The following is a 23,084-nucleotide window of genomic DNA, read 5'->3' on the forward strand; positions in this document are numbered from 1 at the left end:
CTTCAAGCACAGCCCGGCATGATAGCCTTTCAGAAGCCAACAGAAGTGATCAGTCGTACGGGGTGTGGTTTTGCAAATTTTGCTTCCATAGAGCAAGTATTTAGTCATGCTTATGTAAAAGATGACAAGCTTTTTCTCAAAATTGAGTTTTCTCGCTAACTGCTACATATCGTGCTACCCTCTACACACTCGACTGCAAAACTTTAAGTCTAAAAAAAGTAAGCCAGGAACGATGAGACCCAACGGCTTTATGGGTATACAATTATTTAATAGCTACAATTGGTTGCGCGTGTTAAATAATAGAAGCCTTCGACGCTTTCCTGAAAGAAATGAATTGTCGTAAACAAACATTTCATGAATACTGACAAAGTAAGGCATTGGTTATGTGGGCTGTGCGAACATTTCCCATGAATTCGTTGGGTCTCATGGTTGATGGATCATGCTTTTTAGCTAATTGTCAGCGTTTTTGCAATCGAGTGCATTCTGGCACGTAGTGTTCCACTATCAGTCGTGCAGGTGTTTTGAATTTGTCCTGCTCGCTTCTTTCGAAAGAGGTATCCTTTAAGTACTGGCTATTTTTATATTAAAAGTTTACAAAGAGTAGTGCTTCATTTATAGATAAACCCATTTATAGATAAACCCATTTATAGAACATCCTAATATCCTAGTATCTTTGCTTAACTTTGTCTAGCACCAGCGTTGGCACATAAGATTATTTTTATATGCAGACTTGTGCAATGTTGCTTAGATGCTATAGTGATTTTTCCCACCACAAAACAGGGACATAAGAACATCTAAAATTTTTTTGTAGTTTTTCTGGTCGTAATCCAGCGAACTACGCCTGGCTTTTTCTGTTTGGAAGCATGCACTTATACTTGATGAGAGGGTCTCAGTGCGGTTAACCGTTAGCCGTGAAACGCCGAAAAAAAATAGGCCGTTAGGCGTTAAAACTTAACTCATTTTAACTATTAGTCGTCAAAAAAGTTAACCGCATAATTTTTTTAATTGCAAGGGAAAGAAATTAAGCATAAACCGTAAAATAGCCAAAAATTAACCGTTAGTCGCAAAAACCACAACCCTATTGAGAACCTCTAATGAGAGAGGAGAAGTCCTTAAGATTCTGTTTACCGGAATTGTAGTTATTTGTGTACTTTTTAAAGAGTGGCTAGCTGTCCAGATGATGCTATTTGGTCCGTATGTGTGCATCTCTATTACCTCTATTGGTAGGCTTGTCTAACCAGCTATAAATGAAGCACAATGAAATAGCCTGTACGTTACAACCTCTAAAGGTATTTGTAATATATAGGTATTTGTAATGTATAGAAAGCTATGTTAGGTTTAAGCAGCCTTTTGAGAGTCAAGGTTATATTCTTTGAAGTTTGTCGCTTTATAAAACTCGCAGAATCGTAATTATTTTTAATTTATTTGGCAAATAATTTTCTCTTCTCTTCCTCGTCAACCGCCTCTTTGAACAATTCATTCAGTTTAGCTTACAACTTCAAGAAGCTTGTTTAAACAAAACATGCATTTTTTTCTAAGAGTTTACTTAAATCGATACACACTTCAGTCTCAAGCATTTAAAGCAAGCTAATTGGAATTGCTCCATTTATTTTCAATCGAAAACAACCATCCTTTAGTAGAAAAAGCCTCTTTTAGAATAGATAGATAGGAGTGAAATTAAGTGGATTGTGCTTTTACAAAAGACATGCTTTTATCGTTAAATTGAGTCGTAGAATATTTTATAGCTTTCTGGTTGTAACTTTAAAATATTTAGAAGTCCTCTATTTTAGACGTTTGATGCTGTTAAATTTGATACGGTGCCTGGGCAACTAGTTGACTGTAAATTACACTGAAATTAAAAGGGAGCCTTGCTTGTTTGTTTGAGTAGAACCTTCGTAGAACGACTAAACGGAGAGTTTAAAATAAAGTTGCAGTCCTGTTGGAGAAGCAACAACAAAAAAAAAACTGAAAAAACCCGAAAAAAACCGTTAATTCAAATCGATATCCCAACCAACGCGTGAGAGTCAAACTTTTTTTTTATTAATACAGGTGTTTGCTTGCGTCTTAATAAGCCGTATATGGCTACCTGAGGGTATAGGATCTTTGAAATTTACAGAGCCGGAAAATTATATATAATGCGAGAAACAAAACGCCCGAAACTCAAAGAGGCGAAGGGGTTGTCTATTCCCAATGAGGGCGTCGATCCATTCATTGTGTAAAAACGAAAGAAGAGCAGAGATTGATATACTTAAGTATTTTTAGTCAAATTAGTCTCGAGTAAATGATTTTGCCATACGTACGAACAGTTCATGCAACAGACTACGCTCAAGAAAGATCCCTATGTGGGAATATCACATATGATAATTACAATTATTTAAAATAATAATAATGATGATACAATAATAATAATAATGATAATTACATTTTTTATTACTTTATTTGGGTGTCTCAGGGATCTAGCACCGGCGGAAGACATCCGCTAATCGAAGACACTCAAATCACAATTTCAATCCTACTGACTTTAAAAATACCATTTAAATTACTTATAATAACAATTGCATGTTACTAGGCTGAATCTTTGTACAATTTAAAGAAAATAAACTCCCTAAGATTCCATGAGAAGAAGTAATATTTACATACAATTGCAAGGAATGGCTAAGAGTCGCATTTGGGAACGGCACTTTTGATCTAAAAGTTTGTCTTAACACATGTTCATTGTTCTTTTCTTAAATGAGTTTAAAGTCTCTAATTTTTTGACCCTCGTCTACCGTATAGACTACAATACCGAACCTAAATGACCAGCGCTGTTTTCCAAAACCAACATTGTTGAGCCTTGTGCCTCTGCGCAGCAAAAATTGGCCTTAACAGAAGTTTTTGTTTTAAATCACAGCTATATTAGGGTTTTGGATATTTTCAATGTAATTCTTAAGTATGCATAATTTTCTATCGAACCATCGCACGCTCTTCCGTTAGTTTTCATGACCGTGGTATCACGACGAGATTCCTCACAAATATGGATCCCTAATTTCAAAGGTAAAGTAAGAAAGAAGTAAAAGTTATTTTTACCAATTTGCCTGTGACACTCGCACATAAATTGGTCAATTACAAATCATTTGGTATGAAATGCAATTAACAGTCGCTGCAATGTGACTCCGATTTCTTGCTCGTAGAAAAGTTTCAGTCCGTCAGGTCTCTGTTGACTAGTGCCCAAAATTTGCAATTCGAAAACAAAACGAAACTCGTTGTCTGCTAATATGAAAATATTTCAACGACTTATATTTGAGTAATAACACCGCGGTATCTTTTAGTTCATGTAGACATCTTCTGCTGAGTCAGATGATTTTTTAAAATATTCGCTCTGTGGCTTCCTCTATTCCGTTGAAAATTAAGATAAATTGAAATGTATGGCCTATGCATACTTGTCCTTAAAAAATACACACGCACGCGTTAGTAACGGAAACGTTCTGGCTTTTTCAGTGGGGACTTTTGTAGCTTTTAGTCAACTTTGATGGTCCTGTTTCCCAAGCTACAATCGAGGGGAAAGAAATGGAAATTTTCCATTGCTCGAGGAGGCATGTTCAGACTTACATTTACTATAATGTTACTAACTAGTGACCATCTTTGTTGGCTTTAGTTTCAAAAACTATCTTCCCTTTTTTGTTCGGTAAATATAATATAATTTTTTAACTACCGACGGAGAGGTCATATTTGAAGGTTTTTATTTTCTTTTTTATTGCGGATGTTAATCTCCTGTGCAAGCCTAGCGTCTTTATTTTTACTGCTACTGCACTGCTACATTGATGCAACATAGCAGACATATTATAATCTGCCTTTATACTCAAGTCCATACATAGAAAAAAAAGGGAAGTGAATTAAAAATTTATCAGAATAAAGCTCTGTCACCTAAGAAAAGAATTCACATTGCTTTTCGAATCCGGAAGTAAATATTGTTTCAATATCCACTAGAAAAAACGTTTTCAAATATCGTTATGCAACTTCGTCTAAGACCCAAATTGCTTTGTTAAAATCGAACGTTCAGAGTTAAATTCCAGTCATTTTTCCCAAGCAAACTTACAGTTGTCTTTGCGTCATTCAGCTTTTATGTTGACACTTTACAAGTCAAATTAGTTTAAATTGTTGATGTTTTCCGTTCAGGACATATGCAGTGCTGGCTACAGCCAATTCGAAATAAACAAGGCACTGTTTTAACTCCAGAAATCTTCAATGCCGAAGTAACTATTCCATGAATTAATACCAAAATCTTTAGGTTATTGTAATTTTTTCAACTTATTACTTCCGGTCCTTCAACTCCTGAATGTTTTTAAACAAATTTGATGGATTTACAACCCGAGGACATGCGGACTTCCAAGATAACCGTGGATTTGATGAAGATTCAGAATTTCGGGAATTCAATTTTGATATTTCAGTTAGGTTGGGTCTGCCCTTTACCCCTACTCGTAAAAATGGTTAGCGAAGATGCTATTGACAGAAAGGTAAGATAAGCTGCAAAGAAAAAATGTATGTCAAAAAACATATCTACATTTATGGGAATTCTAATTCTAGCGAAATGCTGTTATTGTTTTTCAACTTTTTTTTTAAAAGCAGTTCACCAACTGCGTGCCGAGGTTTGTTAAGGCCTATTTACACGGTACAACTTTGTAGCATGCGACAAGCTTACGACAGGCCTACGACACGAATTGTATCGTGTAAATCAAACCTACCACTCGCTTACGACTGTCGTGCACTTCACGAAAAATGTCGTAGGATTTTAAAACATGTTTTAAAACGCTGCGACAATCGTAGCCGAAATTGATAGAAAATGACGTATTTTGTAACAAATTTCTACTGAGTAGGGGAGGAAGGTGAAATTTTCTTGCGTCAAAATGGCGGAGGAAGTCGCCTCCGGAAAGTCGAAGACTGCTTCCAAAGCAAAAAATACATTCTCAGATGAGGAAACAGAGAATATGATATCACTGTGGAGCGAGGAAGAGGTTCTTTTCCTTCTCTTGCAAATTATTGAAACAATGACCGCGGCCGAAACGAGTGGAATTGCACGCGATTTTGGCATGTCGTAGGTGAAAATGTCGTGCGCGTGTAAATTGTCCTAAGTCATGTCGTAGGCATGTCGTAAGCTTGTCGCATGCGACAAAGTCGTACCGTGTAAATAGGCCTTTAGAAGTGTCGAAGGTTCACGACCGTTTCACTTCGAAGTTCGATGAGATTAATAGGGCAAGTGATTGACCATCGAGAGTTCTGTAATTGTCTTTTCTCAAGTCACGAATGTTCGTTGCCACTAATTAAACATGAAAACCTTTTAGTAAAACTACTACTCGTTGACATTCGCCGACAAATTAGCAACACTGGTGGTTATAAAGCAGTACAGCTTTGTTCCTGCTCATAGTTGCTATTGTTTTCTAATGACGCCCCAGAGTGCAACATTGATTGGTCACGAATCGCTGAGTTTTGTGTGTCACTTTATTCCCTCCATAAATTAAGGTGCACTTGTGGTTGCCGATTTTATCCAGCGAAAACCTTCGATCAAGTTACGAAGACGACCTGATATTTGCTACGATGCAGAGAAGTTTGTTCAGATCTTTTGGTGAGTCTGATGTGAGTCAAATGCTTTGTCCCTCATCAATGAGGAACTATTGACGCTGATCTTACCTTACGAATCCAGGCTTGTCGCCAACAGATCGGCAGCTTTTGAAATAGCTTGGAGTTCTCGCTCCGTCTAAGTAGTTGTTTTATTGTTTTGTATTGTCTTCTTTAACGCTTATAACGCAAAGTCAATTGATGTTGTCATACAGCGCCACGAGGTTTTCGTTGCTTACATAGCATTCCCTCTTTCCTTCTAGTACATTGATGAATACAAAGTTACCTTCTCAATGCAGCTTTCCTGAATCTTACGTGCACGATCAAGAAACTGGCAGTGTAGGGACTGATTGATTAACTTATTCGAGGCGATGAATTCGACTGATAGTTCAGTGTTACAGAGCTACAATGCTGCCAGGTAAACATCTTTTACGCACAGTGTAATCGCTGATTTCAGATAAGAATGAGTTTGCCTGATAATATCGATTTGGAGATATAAATGTTGAGACTAGAGACAAAAACACGATTAAGCTGTTTTGTCGCTTTAGAAACTTTCAAATACGATGCCACATTTTTGCATGAAACCTCAAAGCCATTATCGGTTTTGTTTATTCTAGAATAATTATAGGAGGTTAAGTTTAACAGAATTTTACGTCGCTTTCCTCTCGAAGTAAGTGGGCGAGCTTCATTTATTTTCCGGATGCGCCGGTAAATCGTCCGACGTGTTTCCAGTGTCATTCATTTCACCTTCGCTTGGTGAAATATAAGCTTACCTAGCGACGAGTAGTAATTTCAGAAGGGATCCGGTGAAGTAGATGAAATTTCACTGTCTAGTAGTATGAACAAGGTAAGGTTTCATGACTCCGTTTCTGGGAATTAGAACTGCCCTATTTTTGAGAATTAGGACTTACTCGGACTTGGTTGTCTGACTTGTGCAAACGGTAATTACAGAATATATGAACGCCGTTTTGAGGAAATTATCGCTCGGTATTTTCCCAATGTGAGTTTCAAACAGTTAAAATTATTGTACATCAAGAATTTCGAAAATATTATGATTCGTTTTAAGTTCAAACAAAAAAAAATCGGGCTTCAAAATCGTTTTAGTTCGTTTAGTTGTGGACGAGCGGTCATGGTGATAATTTGTATACAAGGACACTGGCGCCCACTATTCAATTAGACACGAACGGTAAAAAGTTACACATGAATTCGTAAATTTGCTATGATTTTTCTGTTGAAAAACATTTTGATACAAGGTGTAGTGATGTTAGTCGGCGGTTGGATTAGAGAATGTGTGTGTACTCGCATTTTATCGCAGTCTTTCACCCATTTTTTATTGGCCTTGGTAAAAGAAATCAAATCGACAGAAAAGTTTAAAAAGAACTGTGCGCTCTGATCTCACTGACTGAAATTGAGTAAAGATGAATTAGGTGAATTAGAGATTTAAGCTTCATTTTGCGTTTGGAATCCATTAAAATCCGGCGCTTAGGTGAATTTCTGTGTCCTTTAAAAAATATCTTTATTTTGCAACTGTGAAATATCTATTGTTTCTCTTTTAATGCATGAATTTCAGTTCAGTTACTTTTCCGTTCTGATCCCACGGAAAAAGTCATTTGTTTCTGTTTAAGTTGTGCGGAATTTGAGAATTTTTGTTTTGTTCGTATACTGACAGCTTAAGAGCAGGCTTTCGTTATTAGCGCTTTGGAAGAGCGTTTCTTTGCCCGAGGTTAAGGTTAGTTGGGAACCGACAAGAGGTGCGCAGGGGATCCAGCATCAATCACTTCTACTTGTAGACTCCTCGCCGGCTAGAGTCGCCAAGGGCCTAAAACTTTCTCGCGGGCGAAGAAACCCTCTAAAAGTTTATCTTAATGCATGTTATAAATTATTTCATTAAATAAGTTTGAGGTCTCTGATTGTTTGACTCGGTATCTTTCGGTATCTATATTTACGGTATCTTTCGCTTCTGCGTGCGATCACTGAAACAACATTGTGCCTGCGCAGAGTGCGTGACTTGCAAACATAGCCAACATCATCATTATATTCTTAATCAACCAGCGGAAATGTAAATGCTGCCTAAAAATAGTTTTCTGCGAGACTGAGTTCGCCCCAGAACGGGGAGACAAAAACACGTAGAAGCATGTGGAGGTTTTAGCCAATAGGAGTCCACGGATTCGCGTGCGGCAGTGGTATCACATGTTATGTTCACATGGTATGCACCTTTGAAATTCACCTTTCAAATGCACCTTTCATTGAACGTATCGTCTTCATGTTACCACCCCATTTGTTAAAACTGCTATACTCAGGCGCTGTACAAATTGCACATCAAAAGCCAGTCGGGTGAACACTTGTGAAAACTTTCAGCAGCAAAATTTTTACAATCTGATCCATTATGAGGTACGTACTTGTAAGAGTAAGCTTGGTTATCCCAAGAAAAACTTTAAAGTTCTTCTTATCGTAATTTTCATTAAGAGTTTTCGATGAGGCCCGGAGAAACTGTCCCCAAAGTCACCAAGGTTTTTCTCGTCCCATCATTCGTCTGTTGCGTCGGTAATTTTTATATTGAACTTTATCTTTAAATTGCTACCGAATTACAGACAGCATGCATTAGAAGCATTAGAAATAACGCAAAAAGCGTCATACCTTTCGGAGCCCGTATCGAATAATAAATAGGGCACCCTCTCGCCTTCCTCACATTCCTGTTGCGTCGGTAATTTTTATATTGAACTTTTTCTTTAAATTGCTACTGAATTACAGACAGCTTGCATTTGAAGTAACGCGAAAAGCGTTATACCTATCAGAGCCTGTATAGATATATCTTTGGACGAACCCAGTAATACCATCTGTCGGAATCGAAACGAAACGAGTTTCTCTATTTCTTGCAGCTCAAGAGACAATGATTTTTCTGCTGAAGAGATGGAAAATTTTGATACAAGGTATAGTGATGTTAGTCGATGGTTGGAAGATAATTGTTGTGTATCCACATTTCATTTCAATCTATCACCCATTATATATCCCTTTCATGTATAAACCTTGGTAGAATGAATAATGGAAAAATCGAATCGACAGAGAAGCATCAAAGGAACTGTCAATCAACAGTTTATGATAACAATGGATAGATTATATTACTGGAGGTACGAATTGGGCATCGACAGTTTTTAAATAACATCGCATAAATTTCGTTTTCTTTTTAATAAGTTTTACATACTGAACGAACAACCGTGAAAATACGTCGTTCGTCCAATTAGACACGAACGGTAAAACGTTACACATGAATTCGAAAATTTATAAGGGTTTTTCGGAAGATAATTGTTGTGTATCCACATATTATCTCAATTTATCACCCATTATATATCCCTTTCATGCATAAACCTTGGTAGAATAAATAATGAAAAAATCGAATCGACAGAAAAGCATCAAAGGAACTGTCAATCAACAGTTTGTGATAACAATGGATAAATTATATTACTGGAGGCAGGAAGTGGGCATCGACAGTTTTGAAATAACATCGCATAAATTTCGTTTTTTTTCGTTTCACGTACTGAACAAACAACTGTGAAAATACGTCGTTCATCCAATTAGACACGAACGGTAAAACGTTACTCATGAATTCGAAAATTTGTAATGGTTTTTCGGCTGACGGGAGATGGAACATTTTAATACAAGGTATAGTGATGTTAGTCGGTGGTTGGATTAGAAAATTGTTGAATTTTTGTTTCTTCGTATACTGACAGCCAAAGCAGCAGGCCTTTGTTATTAGATTAATTGGGAACCGGCAAGAGGTGCGCCAGGGATCCAGCACCAATCACTTCTACTTGTAGACCCCTCGCCGGCTAGTGTCGCCTAGGGCCTAAACTTTCTTAAAATTGAATTTTCTCCCTAACTGCTACATATCGTGCTACTCTCTGCACACTCGACTGCAAAACTTTCGGCCTAAAAAAAGTTGGCGATGAACGATGAGACCCAATGGCTTTATGGGCACACATTTTATATAATACCTACCTAAATTTTTTGCTCTTCTCTTCCTCGTTAACCGTCTCTTTTGACAATTCGTTCAGTTTCGCTCACAACTTCAAGAGGCCCGCTAAAACAAAACATGCTTTTTTTTCTAAGAGTTTACTTGAGTCGATGCGCACTTGAGATGCAGATTTCAACGCTAATTCAAAGCATTTACTGTAACATAATTGGAATTTTGTCATCTATTTTTATAATCCAAAACAACTATCCTTTCTTAGAGAAACCTTGTTTTAGAATAGGTAAATAGAAGTAAATTAAGTGTATTGTGCTTTTACAAAAGACATCTTTTATCGTTAAATTGATTAGTAGAATATTTTTCAGCTTGCTGGTTGCAACTTGTCATCGAGGAAATATTTGGAAATCCTCTAGGTTAGAAGCTTGATGATGTTAAATTCGATAAGGTGTCAAGGCAACTAGATGATTGTAAATTACATTGATATTAAAATGGAGTCTGTCTTGTTTACTTGACTGATCGACTAGAAGATATTACGCCGTTAGTTACTGGCGTAGAATCTTACATATATACATCACCGACTGCAAGTAATTACGCCACTAGTTACTGGCGTAAAATCTTACATAAACACATCGCCAACTGGAAAAAATTACGCCGTTAGTTACTGGCATAAAATCTGACATGTATACATACAACCGACTGAGGTCTCGAAAATTGAGAAATGTCTGAGCTATTTTCAATTCCTCAAAGACACTTTGCTTAGCCAACAGCACTTAAATTTAAATTGAATCTCGATCTTCGACCACCTCCGAACACGCTTCTTGTGTTAGCCAATTAGAACACATCTTGTACATAGCTGTCAATCTGATTCGATCTCCACGAGCTGGAGAGTGTGTCATTCTCCAAGACCTCACGCTCCATCGCACACATTTCATAACAACGTTTAAAAACTATCTTGCCCGACACGATATGTTTGAATAGGATATGGTTAGCCTTAAAAATAAACTGAATAGATTGAACAGGTCTGAAATATCGAAATAAACGACTAAATATACTTAAGCTTGCTTGGTTTATTTGTGTTCGTATCACTTGACGTCCAACATAACTATGAAATGTTTGCTTAATAAAGCTTTACACATGAATTCGAAAATTTGTATCGAAATATACAAAAGTTACAAAAACAGCGTAGCTCGGATGATTTTGAATGAAAACGAAGGCCTTCACTAATTTTGACAGCAATTTTCCTCATAAAATCAACGTTGATGTGAAAGTAAAGAAGTGTTCCAAACTTTTTAGCAAACCATAATTGGTTTTTCTATTGCAAATGCACAGACATGAGGTAAAAAGTATGGTACCTGGTGCCTGAGTATCAAAGACCGGCGCCTTATGCTAAGAGATCTCTAACATAACTAAAAAATCGAAAATTTTTATGTGCAATAAAAAAATTGGATACACTATAGACTGCAATATATCGGAAAAAGAGCTATTGACTAAGTGAAGTTAGTTAACTGAACATTCTTCTGGTACGCTAATTTGCTTACTTATGCCAGCTGTGAAAGACCGCGTAAGTGCTGCCTACTTTTGTGATCACGAATATAAGATAACATCGGCTTAACGTCGTCACTCGATTCTTGAATGCAATCCCGCCAGAATTTTATAATTTTTATTGCTCTTGTGCTAGATATACTTATGACTTCCTTCAGTTTTATCATTAACTCAACCTTGCTATTGCTAACAGGTACTAACTTCTGATAGAAGGCTTTATTGCATAGATAGGAGTTAACACGAGAACGTGAGCGATTTAATGTCTAAACACTATTTAATAGCGTGTGTCTCTCTAATTCCATTGAATCGAGAATTTAGTGTAAAGTGAGCCACGAGCCTTAAACCCTGTGTTAACCATTAGTTTGTTATTGGAGAATAATTAATTTTGGAGCAGAGGCTGAACGTTGTAAATTTGATGAAGAGAAATTAAGAACCTGTGAACCTTGGTTCAAAACACATAGGCAACCTTTTGGATCACTGATAATTGTGACAACTGGTCTTTTATGAAATAAATTTAACTTTGCGTTAATTCAGGTACAACTAAAGTGTCGAAAACTAAGGACATGTTCTCGCTATAATCCATTCCACAAGTAAGTTTGCTTGGCCAAACAGCACTTAAATTTATTCACATCTCAACCCACCTCCGAACACACCTCCTGTGTAAGCCAATTGGAACCGATCTTGTGCACAGCTGTCAATCTGATTCAATCTGCATGAGCAGGGATGAGTTTATACGCTAGGCTGCACACATTTCAAAACAACTTTGGTAAGAACTATTTTACTCGAAACAATTTGTTCAAATAGGATATGGTTAGACTTATTATGGAACTGAATACATTTAGCAGATATTTTAAAGAAATAAACGACTAAACGTACTAAGTTTGCTTGGTTTAGTTGCGTTCATATCACTCAAGGCTCAGTATGATTTATGAAATGTTTCCCAGAAAAGCGTTACACATGAACTGTGGAAAATTCCAATCAATTAGTCCATTCAAGGACTTAAAAACCAAAAATAGACGATGAGATCTTCGCCTTTTTTCCAATGTATCCCAACCAAGTAGATCAAGAGCTTCTGTTGCTGATGAATGCTTTGGCATATCTAAAATTAATTTAGCTGCTTTATTCTGGAGTAATTGGATCTTGTTCATCAGAGTGGTGTTGGATTTATCCCCCCAAGTCACATCTGCATAATCAAGGATTGGCAGCACCATGGCTTTTACAAAGAGTTCCCTTGTATTTCTTGGCAGAAGATGTTTTATTCTCTGTAAAACGCCAAGCCTCTGAGACACTTTGGTCTTAATGTAGTCCACATGATCAGTCCAAGACAGATTCTCATTGATAATTACGCCCAGATACTTGAACGAATTGACTCTGTCTAACTCCTTCTCCTTGATTGTTAATGTGAATTCTTCTAAGGTGTTAAGTTTCCTTGGACCGCCAATGAGCATGAATTTAGACTTCGAGATATTTAGTGTAAGTTTATGCTCGTAGAGCCACTGAGCTAGCCTGTCTAGATCCTGATTCAACATGGTCTGTAGGTCACGGGCTGATTGAGAAGAGCAGTAGATAGCAGTGTCATCAGCGAATAAGGTGACCGTAGTGTTCCGAAGGACCTTGGGTAGATCGTTGATGTAAATGGCAAATAGTAATGGACCGAGAATAGACCCCTGAGGAACACCAACGGAAACCTTCCGCGCAGGAGAAGAGGCTTGACCAATGACAGTCTTCTGGTAACGAGAGGATAGGTAGGAATGGAACCAATCAAGATTCTTGCTGTGTAATCCTAGAGATTTGAGCTTCCCGAGTAAAATGACATGGTCAACGGTGTCGAAGGCCTTCTTCAGATCAATAAAAACTACACCATTTACTAAACCTTTATCCATATTACTTAGCACTTCATCGGTAAACTGCGTTAGAGCTAAAGCGGTAGATCTTGCACGTCTAAAGCCAAACTGGTTCACAGCAAGCAGATTGTTGGAGTCAAGGTAGCCGTAAAGTTGAGAATGAACAGCTCTCTCAATTACTTTACTGACCGTGGGCAGGACAGAAATGGGACGATAGTTATCTTTATCGGACTTATCACCTTCTTTGAAAAGAGCAGTCACTTTCGCACATTTCCAAGATGATGGGAATTGACCCTTCTCAAAAGAGAGGTTTATGATATCCCGCAGAGGTGAAGCAAGTACATTTGCTGCATCACGGAGTAAACGTGCACTAATGCTGTCTAGTCCTACCGCTTTATTGGTTTTCATTAGGCGCAGCTGCTTTTCAACAAAGGCTGACGTCACATACTTGAGAGAGAACGATAAGGTAGGAACTGCATCGTACTGAGTCGGTTTTAAACCACGAAAGGCCTTTGCAAGGCTCTTGCCGATGCTTGAAAAGTGATTGTTTAGAGTTTCTGCAATGCCTTTGGGGCCAGTCTGCAATTTTCCATGACCAAAAACTGCATTAATTTCATTGTGGTTAGAGGGAAGTGTCTCTTTAATTGCTTTCCACATCTTGGAGCTGTCACCTTTAGCATCTTCTATCAGCCGACAATAATATTTCGATTTCAGCTTCTTTTCCTCGCTATTCGCACAGTTCCTCAATTTTCGGTACATTTGCCAGTGATACTGCGAGTTCTTACACTTCTGAGCCTGTTTCCAGTGGTAATCTCGATCACTCCGAATTTCGAGGAGTTTGTTCGTAACCCACGGTGTCTTTGTCCCCTTCACACGCTTTGATTTTATCGGAGCGTGGTCGTTTGCAATGCTATTGAAAAGACCTTCCCAGAGGAACACGGCATCATCAACATCATTAGCACTTTCGATTATGCTCCAAGGTAAGTTGCTGAGATCACGCAAGAATGCTTCTTTGTTGTAGCTTTTAAAACAACGATACTCGAGCAACTTTGGTGGAAGTTTCTTTACACCTCCCTTGATAGTACAGAACACAATGCTATGATCGCTGATGCTTGACTGCAGAACATCGGACTGCACGACCCTGTGAGTGTTGTTAACGAACATCAAGTCTATCGTGGTGCTAGAATTCTCAGTGACCCGAGTAGGTTTACAAATAATCTGAGAAAGACTGTGTTGTAATGCAAATTCATCAAGTTTACGGCGTAACTGATTCTTGGTGGAATAATCAATATTAAAGTCACCCACCATTATTTATACCCACTATTTACCTTGATGCAAAGATTCCCAAGCCCTCACTGAGCTTGATTTGACCACAGACGCTTAGCTTTTTCCATATTGTCGACCATAATGTCGAGAAGAGTTTTAGAAAACGGAGTTATCAACATGAACGTTACAAGACGCTTCTAAACTGAAAAACGATTGATCCATCGCCTTGCGTCCATTGGGCCTGCGCAGATTGTGTGAATTGCAAAGTTAAGCCTACGTCATCATAACATAAAGGATTTACTAGGTACAGCGGAAACGTAAATGCTGCCTTTAAAGGGATTTTGAAATAGGGCACCCCTACTTGTTCTTACGGACTGAAAAAGGAAGACGTATCTTGGGACGATCCCAGTAATATCATCCGTGGAAATCGAAACGACATGAGCTTCTCTAATTCTTGCAGCTCAAGAAGTAATGATTTTTGTGCTGAGGAGATGGAACATTTTGATTCAAGGTGTAGTGATTTTAGTCGGTGGTTTTAAAGATAATTGTTGTGTACCCACATTTTATCGCAATCTATCACCTACTTTGTATCCCTTTCATGTATTAGCTTGGTAGAATTAAAAATGGAAAAATCAAATCGATAGAATAACTTTAAAGGAACTGTCAAACAACAGTTCTTATATACCATTGCATAAATTATATTACTGGAGGCTGGAAGTGGGCATTGACAGATTTAAGATAACATTGCATAAATTACATTATTTCATACATACTGAATGAACAACTGTGAAATACATTGTGCGTCCAATTAGGTACGAATAGTAAAATGTTACACATGAATTTGAAAATTTGTAATGATATTTCTGCTGAGGAGATGGAACATTTTGATGCAAGGTATAGTGATGTTAGACGGTGGTCAGATTAGATAATTGTTGTGTACTCGCATTTTATCGCAATCTATCACCCATTATTTATTAGCCATCACAGGAACTGAGCACTCTGATTTCATTGACTGAAATTTAATAAAGATGATCCAGATGAATTAGAGACTTAGGCTACATTTTGCGTTTAGAATCCATTAAAATCCGGGGCTTAGGTAAACTGCTGTTTCCTTTAAAAAATATCTTTATTTTGCAACTATAAAATCACCAGCATTCTCTTTTGATGCATGAATTTCAGTTCAGTTGCTTTTCCGTTCTGATCCCACGTGAACTGTCATTTGTCTCTGTTTGAATCGTTCGGAAATTTTGAATTTTTTTTTCGTTCGTATACTGACAGCCTAATAGCAGGCTTTCGTTAACAGCTCTGCGGATGAGCGTTTTTTCGCCCGAGAGTAATGTTAACTGGGAACCAGCAAGAAGAGCACAGGGGATCCAGCACCAATCGCTTCTGCTTGTAGACCCCTCGCCGGTTAATGTCGCCCAGGGCCCAAACTTTCTCGCGGGCGAAAAAAACGCTGGTACCGAAGCGCTTGGTTTTACATAAGCACATTTGCCCATTTGAACCTTTGCATTCTCATCACTGCTCTTTTTGCAGTGATTACGAGACAAAAAAACTTATTTCGTAAGTTATTCATTCTCATAGGGTCTTATTATGTTCTCTGAAAGCCTTCTGTCGAGCATTGAACAAATAGTAGTTATCAAAATGATTGAAGCAAACTCGTAAATTAAGATAAAGGGCAAGAAATTTAAATGCGATACAATTTCAAATCAACCTATGTCTTTTGTTTATGTTTTCAAGTAGGAACGGTGCAAGATTTTTCGCCTACGATAATGAATTATCAGATTATGAGGTAAGCACCTTTAGCAACTATAATGATGGCTTCCAAGCGTGATGTTAATGCTTTGAATAAAGAATGGAACTCGTAACACACAACTTCGTAGTGGCATTTGAAGAATTCCGAATTCAAAGGAAACGAAGATAGAAATTTGGAAAAGTACACTTAGGGCTACAAATTGAATCTTCGATGTCTTTATTGATAAGAATTAATTCGTTATCTGGCTTACCTGGTTCTTCCCCTTTAATTTTGCAATTGCTAAAAAAGAGAGAAAACGATAAATCCTTTTTTTCGCTGAAACGATGCGTATTCATAAACCAGACTGACAACATTTGACAGACCGTGACTTTTAATTATTCTAATGAAGACTACTTGATCGTCCAGATGATAGCAAGCAACGCGTGAACTATTACTATTCTTGAGCATAAGCAATTTACCGTCTTTGTAGACCCAAGCATTGGTATTTGCTGATGATGGAACCTCTGATGAAGCATCATTCTTTGCTGAAGAGATAAATTTGCCCCCTGACTCGACAGCAGTTAGAGGCGAGGTACAGCGCCTTGAACCATGCACAGGAAACGAAGCCCTGGTTGTATTCCACTCTGTCCAGGTGGAAAATGTGCTTTCAGATCAACGGATGGAAATACCAGAGCAGCCATCCTACCAGCAGGGAGATCGTGCACTTCACAATGGATTGAGTGCACCTACCCTGGGACCAGCAGTGCAAGATGCTCCACCACCAGCCGATAGACTAGTGGGGTATCCAGCACAAGAGAGTGATCAGGATGTGCAAGGGACGTCAGAACTGCGGCTACCAAGGGGATATGATGATCAACCTCGATTTCAGTTGCAAACCAACGATTTCCAAGTAAATGTTATTAGCTCTCTCAGTGAGAATGACCAAGCAATTGAGCAAAGCTGTAATATGCAAGAGTTGCGATTGTGGAAAAAGGAAATTGCCAGGCAAGTATCTAATCCTTAGGCTTAAGAGAATATTTCTTTCACTAAATCATTTGGTGTAACAGAGAAAGGATTGACTGTTGCTGATCAGTAAGAGCTTGCTAAGGGGTCTTTGCTTATTAGCTAGGTCATAAGAAACTGGAACTTTTTAACTTGTACAGCTCAATGCTTATCGGAAATACCTTCATTTTAAAACTTAATTTTCATACTACTTTTATGTAGGGCCGAACTAAAAGAGGCCGCAAAGGGAATGAATGCAAGAGATACATTGTTCATAGCAAAGATTACTGAGGTTTGGCAGCATCGCCATGCTGATGTCAATGGAGGCACAACTGCTGTCTTCATCGGTCCCATCAAAACTTATAGCTATGGATACATGCTTGGCTTGAGGATATACCTCAACGGCGTAGGTGATGAAAGAGGCAGGTCTGTCGCCATCTTTGTGCACATGATGATGGGAGAGTACGACGACTTTCAAGTAAGGTGGCCTTACACTCAGAGGATCACGCTGTCCATTATGGATCAGAGTGGTGCCGAACGCCATTTAAGCCAAATCCTTCAAGCCCAGCCCAACATGATGGCCTTTCAGAAGCCAACAGAAGTGATCAGTCGTATGGGATGCGGTTTTGTAAATTTTGCTTCTATAGAGGAAGTATTTAGTCATGCTTATGTAAAAGATGACAAGCTTTTTCTCAAAATTGAGTTTTCTCCCTAACTGCTACATATCGTGCTTCTCTCTACACATTCGATTGCAAAACGTTAAGCCTAAAAAAAGTTAGCATTGATTATGCGGGCTGGGCGTACATTTCCCATTACTCTGTTGGGTCTCATTGTTGATGGATCATATTTTTTAGCTAGATGTCCGCGTTTTTGCAATGAAGATGTTTTGAATTTGTCCTACTGGCTTCTTTCGATAGACATATCCTATAACTACTGGATGAGAACTCTTTTTGATCAGAAATTTACAAAGAATGGTGCTAAATTTGACAAAACCATTCATAAAATATCCTAATATCCCAGTATCCTTGCTTAATTAGTCTAGCATCAGCGTTGGCACTTAACACTATTATTATATGCGGACTTGTGCAATGTTGCCTGGATGCTACAGTGATTTTTCCTACTACAAAACAAGGACATACTAACATCTAAATTTTTTTGTAGTTTTTTTTGGTCATAATTCAGCGAATTACGCCCGGCTTTTTCTGTTTGGAAGCATGCACGTAGACTTGATGAGAGGGTCTCAATGGGGTTAACCGTTAGCCGTAAAACGTCGAAAAAAAAATAACTGTTAAGCGTAAAAACGCTGACATATTTTAGCTATTGGTCGTCACAAAAGTTTACCGCATATATATTATTTCAATTGCAATGGGGAGAAATTCAGCTTGAGCCGTAAAATGGCCAAAAAATAACCTTTAGCCGAAAAAAACCAACCTCTGATGAGAGAGGTGAAATCTACAAGATTCTTTTTACCAGAAGTGTAGACATTTGTGTAATTTTTAAAAAGTGGAAGATGGTTCTATGTGGTCCGTATGTGAGCATCTCTACTATCTTTAATGGTAGGCTAGTTTAACCAGCTATATGCGAAGCACAATGAAGTAACATGCACGTTACAACCCTTAAAGATATCTGTGATGTGTAGAGAGCTATGTTGTATTGTTTCAAGTTTTTGCTTTAAAACTCAAGGACAATCTTAACTATTTTCCATCTCGTTGGCAAATTATTTGCTCTTTTCTTCCTCATTAACCGTCTCTTTTAACAATTCATTCAGTCTAGCTCAAAACTTCAAAAAGCTTCTTAAAACGAAACATGCGTTTTTTTTAAAGAGTTTACTTGAATCGATACGCACTTGAAATCCAGATTTCAACGTGAATCCAAAGTATTTACTGTAAGATAACTGTAATTTCTCCATTTATTTTTATAATACAAAACAACTATCCTTTCCTAGGCAAACCCTCTTTTAGAATGGGTAGATAGAAGTGAAATCAAGTGTATTGTGCTTTTACAAAAGACATGCTTTTATCGTTAAATTGAGTCGTAGAATATTTTTCAGCTTGCTGGTTGTACCTTGTTATGGGGAAAATATTTTGAAGTCCTTTATTTTAGACTTTTGATATTGTTAAATTTGATAAGGTGTTAAGGTAACTAGTTGATTATAAATTACATCGAAATTAAAACTGAGCCTTACTTTTATATTTGAGTATAACTCGTTCTTTCGGAAACGACTAAAGAGGGTTTTAAATTATTGCAGTCCTGTTGGAGAAGCAAAATATGTAAAAAGAAAAACAACAAAAAAAAAAAAAAAAACGAACAAAAAAAAGCAACAACGAAAAATTTCGTTAATGCAGTCGATGTCCCAATCAACAGTTGAAAGTAAAACTTTTATTGATACAGGTGCTTGCTTAATAAGCATAAAGCAATGCAACTAGTCTTGAGGGGAAATTCCCTTAGTTGATAATAAAGTCCGCGTCATATGAAGTGTTTTCCAAAGTTAAAACAGAGTTCAGCGGAAGTGATATTTCAATCAACAGTCAGTCAGCGTTACCGTTACCGTTACCAGAGTCCCCGCCCCTAACATAGTTAACGCGGTTATCATTTTACAAAGGAGAATGCAGGGGAATCCACGCTCCTGACACGCTATCTTCAACCTTACTTCGCCCTCTTCATCTGCGATTTCACACCGATTTCCTTATTTTCGTTTGTAATTTCTCTGTAATAGCTCTTTCAGCCCAGCAAAAATCGCCTGCTACCTGGGCTGGATGCCAAAAAGCATGATACATTCCAAATGCAAGCTGGGATTTACTACCAATTTAAAAACATAGTTCAATTTTCTATGATTCGTTTAAACTTTGATGAATTTGAATTCACACGCAAATAGTGAATGACGAGGCCTTAACACCTTCGTTATAGAGGTGAGAGTTTTTAACAGCACGGTCGAAATTAGGATCAAAATCCTACTGATGAAAAGAAAACAAAGTATAAACAAGCTCGCTCTTGATCGTACGTACCTCACGATGGAATCCATATTCACAAATTCTACGGTTAAAATGGCCACAAGCGTCCAAACGTGCACGACTGGCTTTTGCCGGCTAACTCTCACACTTTCACGCCTCCATACACGCCTCCACAAACACACACTTCATAACCTCGTGGTCTTCGGTATATAAACCATTGAAGTAAAACCGTTTGGTCTACAAAACTTACAAAACAAAAGCTTTGAAGGTGGCAAAGTTGTTTCAAATTTTTACGCCATAAGCTTTACGCCGAGATGAATTGCTCAAATAAAATTAAAAATCTCATGCCTAAAAAAACTGGTGGCTAGCCGGGCTAGATTTCAACGAGCAGAGCATATTTCAGATAAAGGAAGTTTACTATGACGATTTGGGGATTTACTATAATGTTTAACCATGCACCCTGGCTTAAATCAATTTCGAATTCACACGTAAAAGGTGAGTATAAGACGAGTGAAACCAACGACAAGGGAGACAGATGTTTTACATTACCATCGAGAAAAATATTAAGTCTGTCTCGGGTAAAGAAGCTCGATCGTACATGTACTTACCTCATAATGGAACACATTTTTAAAAAGCCTGACGCCGAAAGTCGCCATAATTGTACATACAACCGTCATAAAAGGCAAATACCGCCGTGATAACGTAATGACAACTTTACAAGGAAGTCATCCAATCACGTTGTAGCGGTCACAACGTGATTGGATGTGACCGCCACAACGTGATATTATAGTGACCGCCACAACGTGATTGGATGACTTCCTTGTAAAGTTGTCATTACGTTATCACGGCGGTATTTGCCTTTTATGACGGTTGTATGTACAATTATGGCGACTTTCGGCGTCAGGCTTTTTAAAAATGTGTTCCATTATGAGGTAAGTACATGTACGATCGAGCTTCTTTACCCGAGACAGACTTAATATTTTTCTCGATGGTAATGTAAAACATCTGTCTCCCTTGTCGTTGGTTTCACTCGTCTTATACTCACCTTTTACGTGTGAATTCGAAATTGATTTAAGCCAGGGTGCATGGTTAAACATTATAGTAAATCCCCAAATCGTCATAGTAAACTTCCTTTATCTGAAATATGCTCTGCTCGTTGAAATCTAGCCCGGCTAGCCACCAGTTTTTTTTAGGCATGAGATTTTTAATTTTATTTGAGCAATTCATCTCGGCGTAAAGCTTATGGCGTAAAAATTTGAAACAACTTTGCCACCTTCAAAGCTTTTGTTTTGTAAGTTTTGTAGACCAAACGGTTTTACTTCAATGGTTTATACACCGAAGACCACGAGGTTATGAAGTGTGTGTTTGTGGAGGCGTGTATGGAGGCGTGAAAGTGTGAGAGTTAGCCGGCAAAAGCCAGTCGTGCACGTTTGGACGCTTGTGGCCATTTTAACCGTAGAATTTGTGAATATGGATTCCATCGTGAGGTACGTACGATCAAGAGCGAGCTTGTTTATACTTTGTTTTCTTTTCATCAGTAGGATTTTGATCCTAATTTCGACCGTGCTGTTAAAAACTCTCACCTCTATAACGAAGGTGTTAAGGCCTCGTCATTCACTATTTGCGTGTGAATTCAAATTCATCAAAGTTTAAACGAATCATAGAAAATTGAACTATGTTTTTAAATTGGTAGTAAATCCCAGCTTGCATTTGGAATGTATCATGCTTTTTGGCATCCAGCCCAGGTAGCAGGCGATTTTTGCTGGGCTGAAAGAGCTATTACAGAGAAATTACAAACGAAAATAAGGAAATCGGTGTGAAATCGCAGATGAAGAGGGCGAAGTAAGGTTGAAGATAGCGTAGTTACGATTGATGGTAACGTTGTAGCTGAATTTGTTTGATTCGAATTTGGTCTAGCTCCTAACGATTGTGGATAAATCTCCGATAGCGGATCGTTCGTGAATATCAGACAAAATTGGTGGCGTCGACAGCAACTTATAGCGATGAAATATGAAATACAATATCTGGTATACGTGCTCAAATGAAACTGATTGAAATAAAAAACTTATTAAGTAATAATCGTTAACCAACAAAGAAATAATAGACCGATTGGTCAGCCTTAAAAATAAACTGAATTTATTGAACAGGTCTGAAATATCGAAATAAACGACTAAACATGCTTAAGCTTACTTGATTTATTTGTGTTCGTATCACTTAACGTGCAATATGTTTCATGAAATATTTGCTCGGTAAAGCGTTACACATGAATTCGAATATTTGTATCGAAATATCTAGAGGTTACAAAAACAGCGTAACCAATTCGGAGAATTGTTAAGCTACTCGTGCTTTGTTTTGAAAAGAGATGTTACTCATCACAGAGAACGTTGCAAATACTATGATTTTACAGATAACTAATTTCACTTCCCTGAACTTTAAGTGTGATACCGAACTGTTCGCCTAATTTGAATGAAACGAATACCTTCATAATTTTAACAGCAATTTTCCTCATAAAATTAACGTAGCTACAGCTACGAGACATTTGTGCCGGTTTCTGAGGTCATGAAACAAGACATACACAGCCATTCTTTGAGGTATATCATCTCAAATCAAATAATCGATACGCATACTTGAAAGCTTGTATTCCTGTTTTCCTAAACTTCTACTATTTTTGAATCCAAAAAACATAGAAAGCTGCCCACGGAAGCCTGTGCAGTCAAATCAGACGTGATCGCGGCTCCAGTTAGCCATTCGCATCGTATTTACGTTGCCAGCAAAGCAATATACACCCTGCAAACAAAAGTTTCAATTGGTTTATGGCTTGTTATCATCAGAATCCCCTGTGCAACAGAGGTCTATAGTCGACTTTTAGGCATTCCATCTGGCGGGCATTATGCATCACAATAATTCTCAATGCTGAGGTGCCCCTTAGCCGATTAAACTGTTGCAGTACTGCAGCAGTTTGGCTGAAATTTGTTAAAAGTTTCAAGAAAAGTGTTTACATGCTTCAATTTCATAGACTATGAACTCGGAACCCGGAATTGTTCCATGTGACCAATCACATTACACCGAGACAAGTGACTGCGGTCATCTGGGACGTGAGCTTGCAAATATTCACCCACAATGTAGAAAAAACTAGGGGTTTCCCCGAAGTGAGTTTCATGATAACCGAAGTGATCAGAATCTGC

General features: G+C 37.9%; 1 protein-coding gene across 1 annotated transcript; it reads left to right on the forward strand.

The window, feature by feature from the left end:
• Positions 1-15,037: 15,037 nt before the first annotated feature.
• LOC113686593 (uncharacterized) lies at positions 15,038-17,663 on the forward strand. The gene is made up of 4 exons (XM_089207861.1): positions 15,038-15,105; positions 15,952-16,003; positions 16,437-16,965; positions 17,173-17,663. Exons 1-4 carry the CDS (start codon positions 15,038-15,040, stop codon positions 17,661-17,663), a joined length of 1,140 nt encoding a protein of 379 aa, XP_089063987.1.
• The last annotated feature ends 5,421 nt before the right edge of the window (positions 17,664-23,084 follow it).

This window comes from Pocillopora damicornis, chromosome 5, assembly GCF_964200805.1.
Source record: "Pocillopora damicornis chromosome 5, jaPocDami1.2, whole genome shotgun sequence".
In the NCBI taxonomy this organism is placed as follows: Eukaryota; Metazoa; Cnidaria; class Anthozoa; order Scleractinia; family Pocilloporidae; genus Pocillopora; species Pocillopora damicornis.

Bases quoted from the DNA above. Each gene is read 5' to 3' on its own strand.
- LOC113686593 (XM_089207861.1), top strand. From the start codon at position 15,038: ATGTTACACATGAATTTGAAAATTTGTAATGATATTTCTGCTGAGGAG. The intron at 15,106-15,951 runs GTATAGTGATGT...TATGTTTTCAAG, and splicing joins ATGGAACATTTTGATGCAAG to TAGGAACGGTGCAAGATTTT. The intron at 16,966-17,172 runs CTTAGGCTTAAG...TTTTATGTAGGG, and splicing joins TGCCAGGCAAGTATCTAATC to CCGAACTAAAAGAGGCCGCA.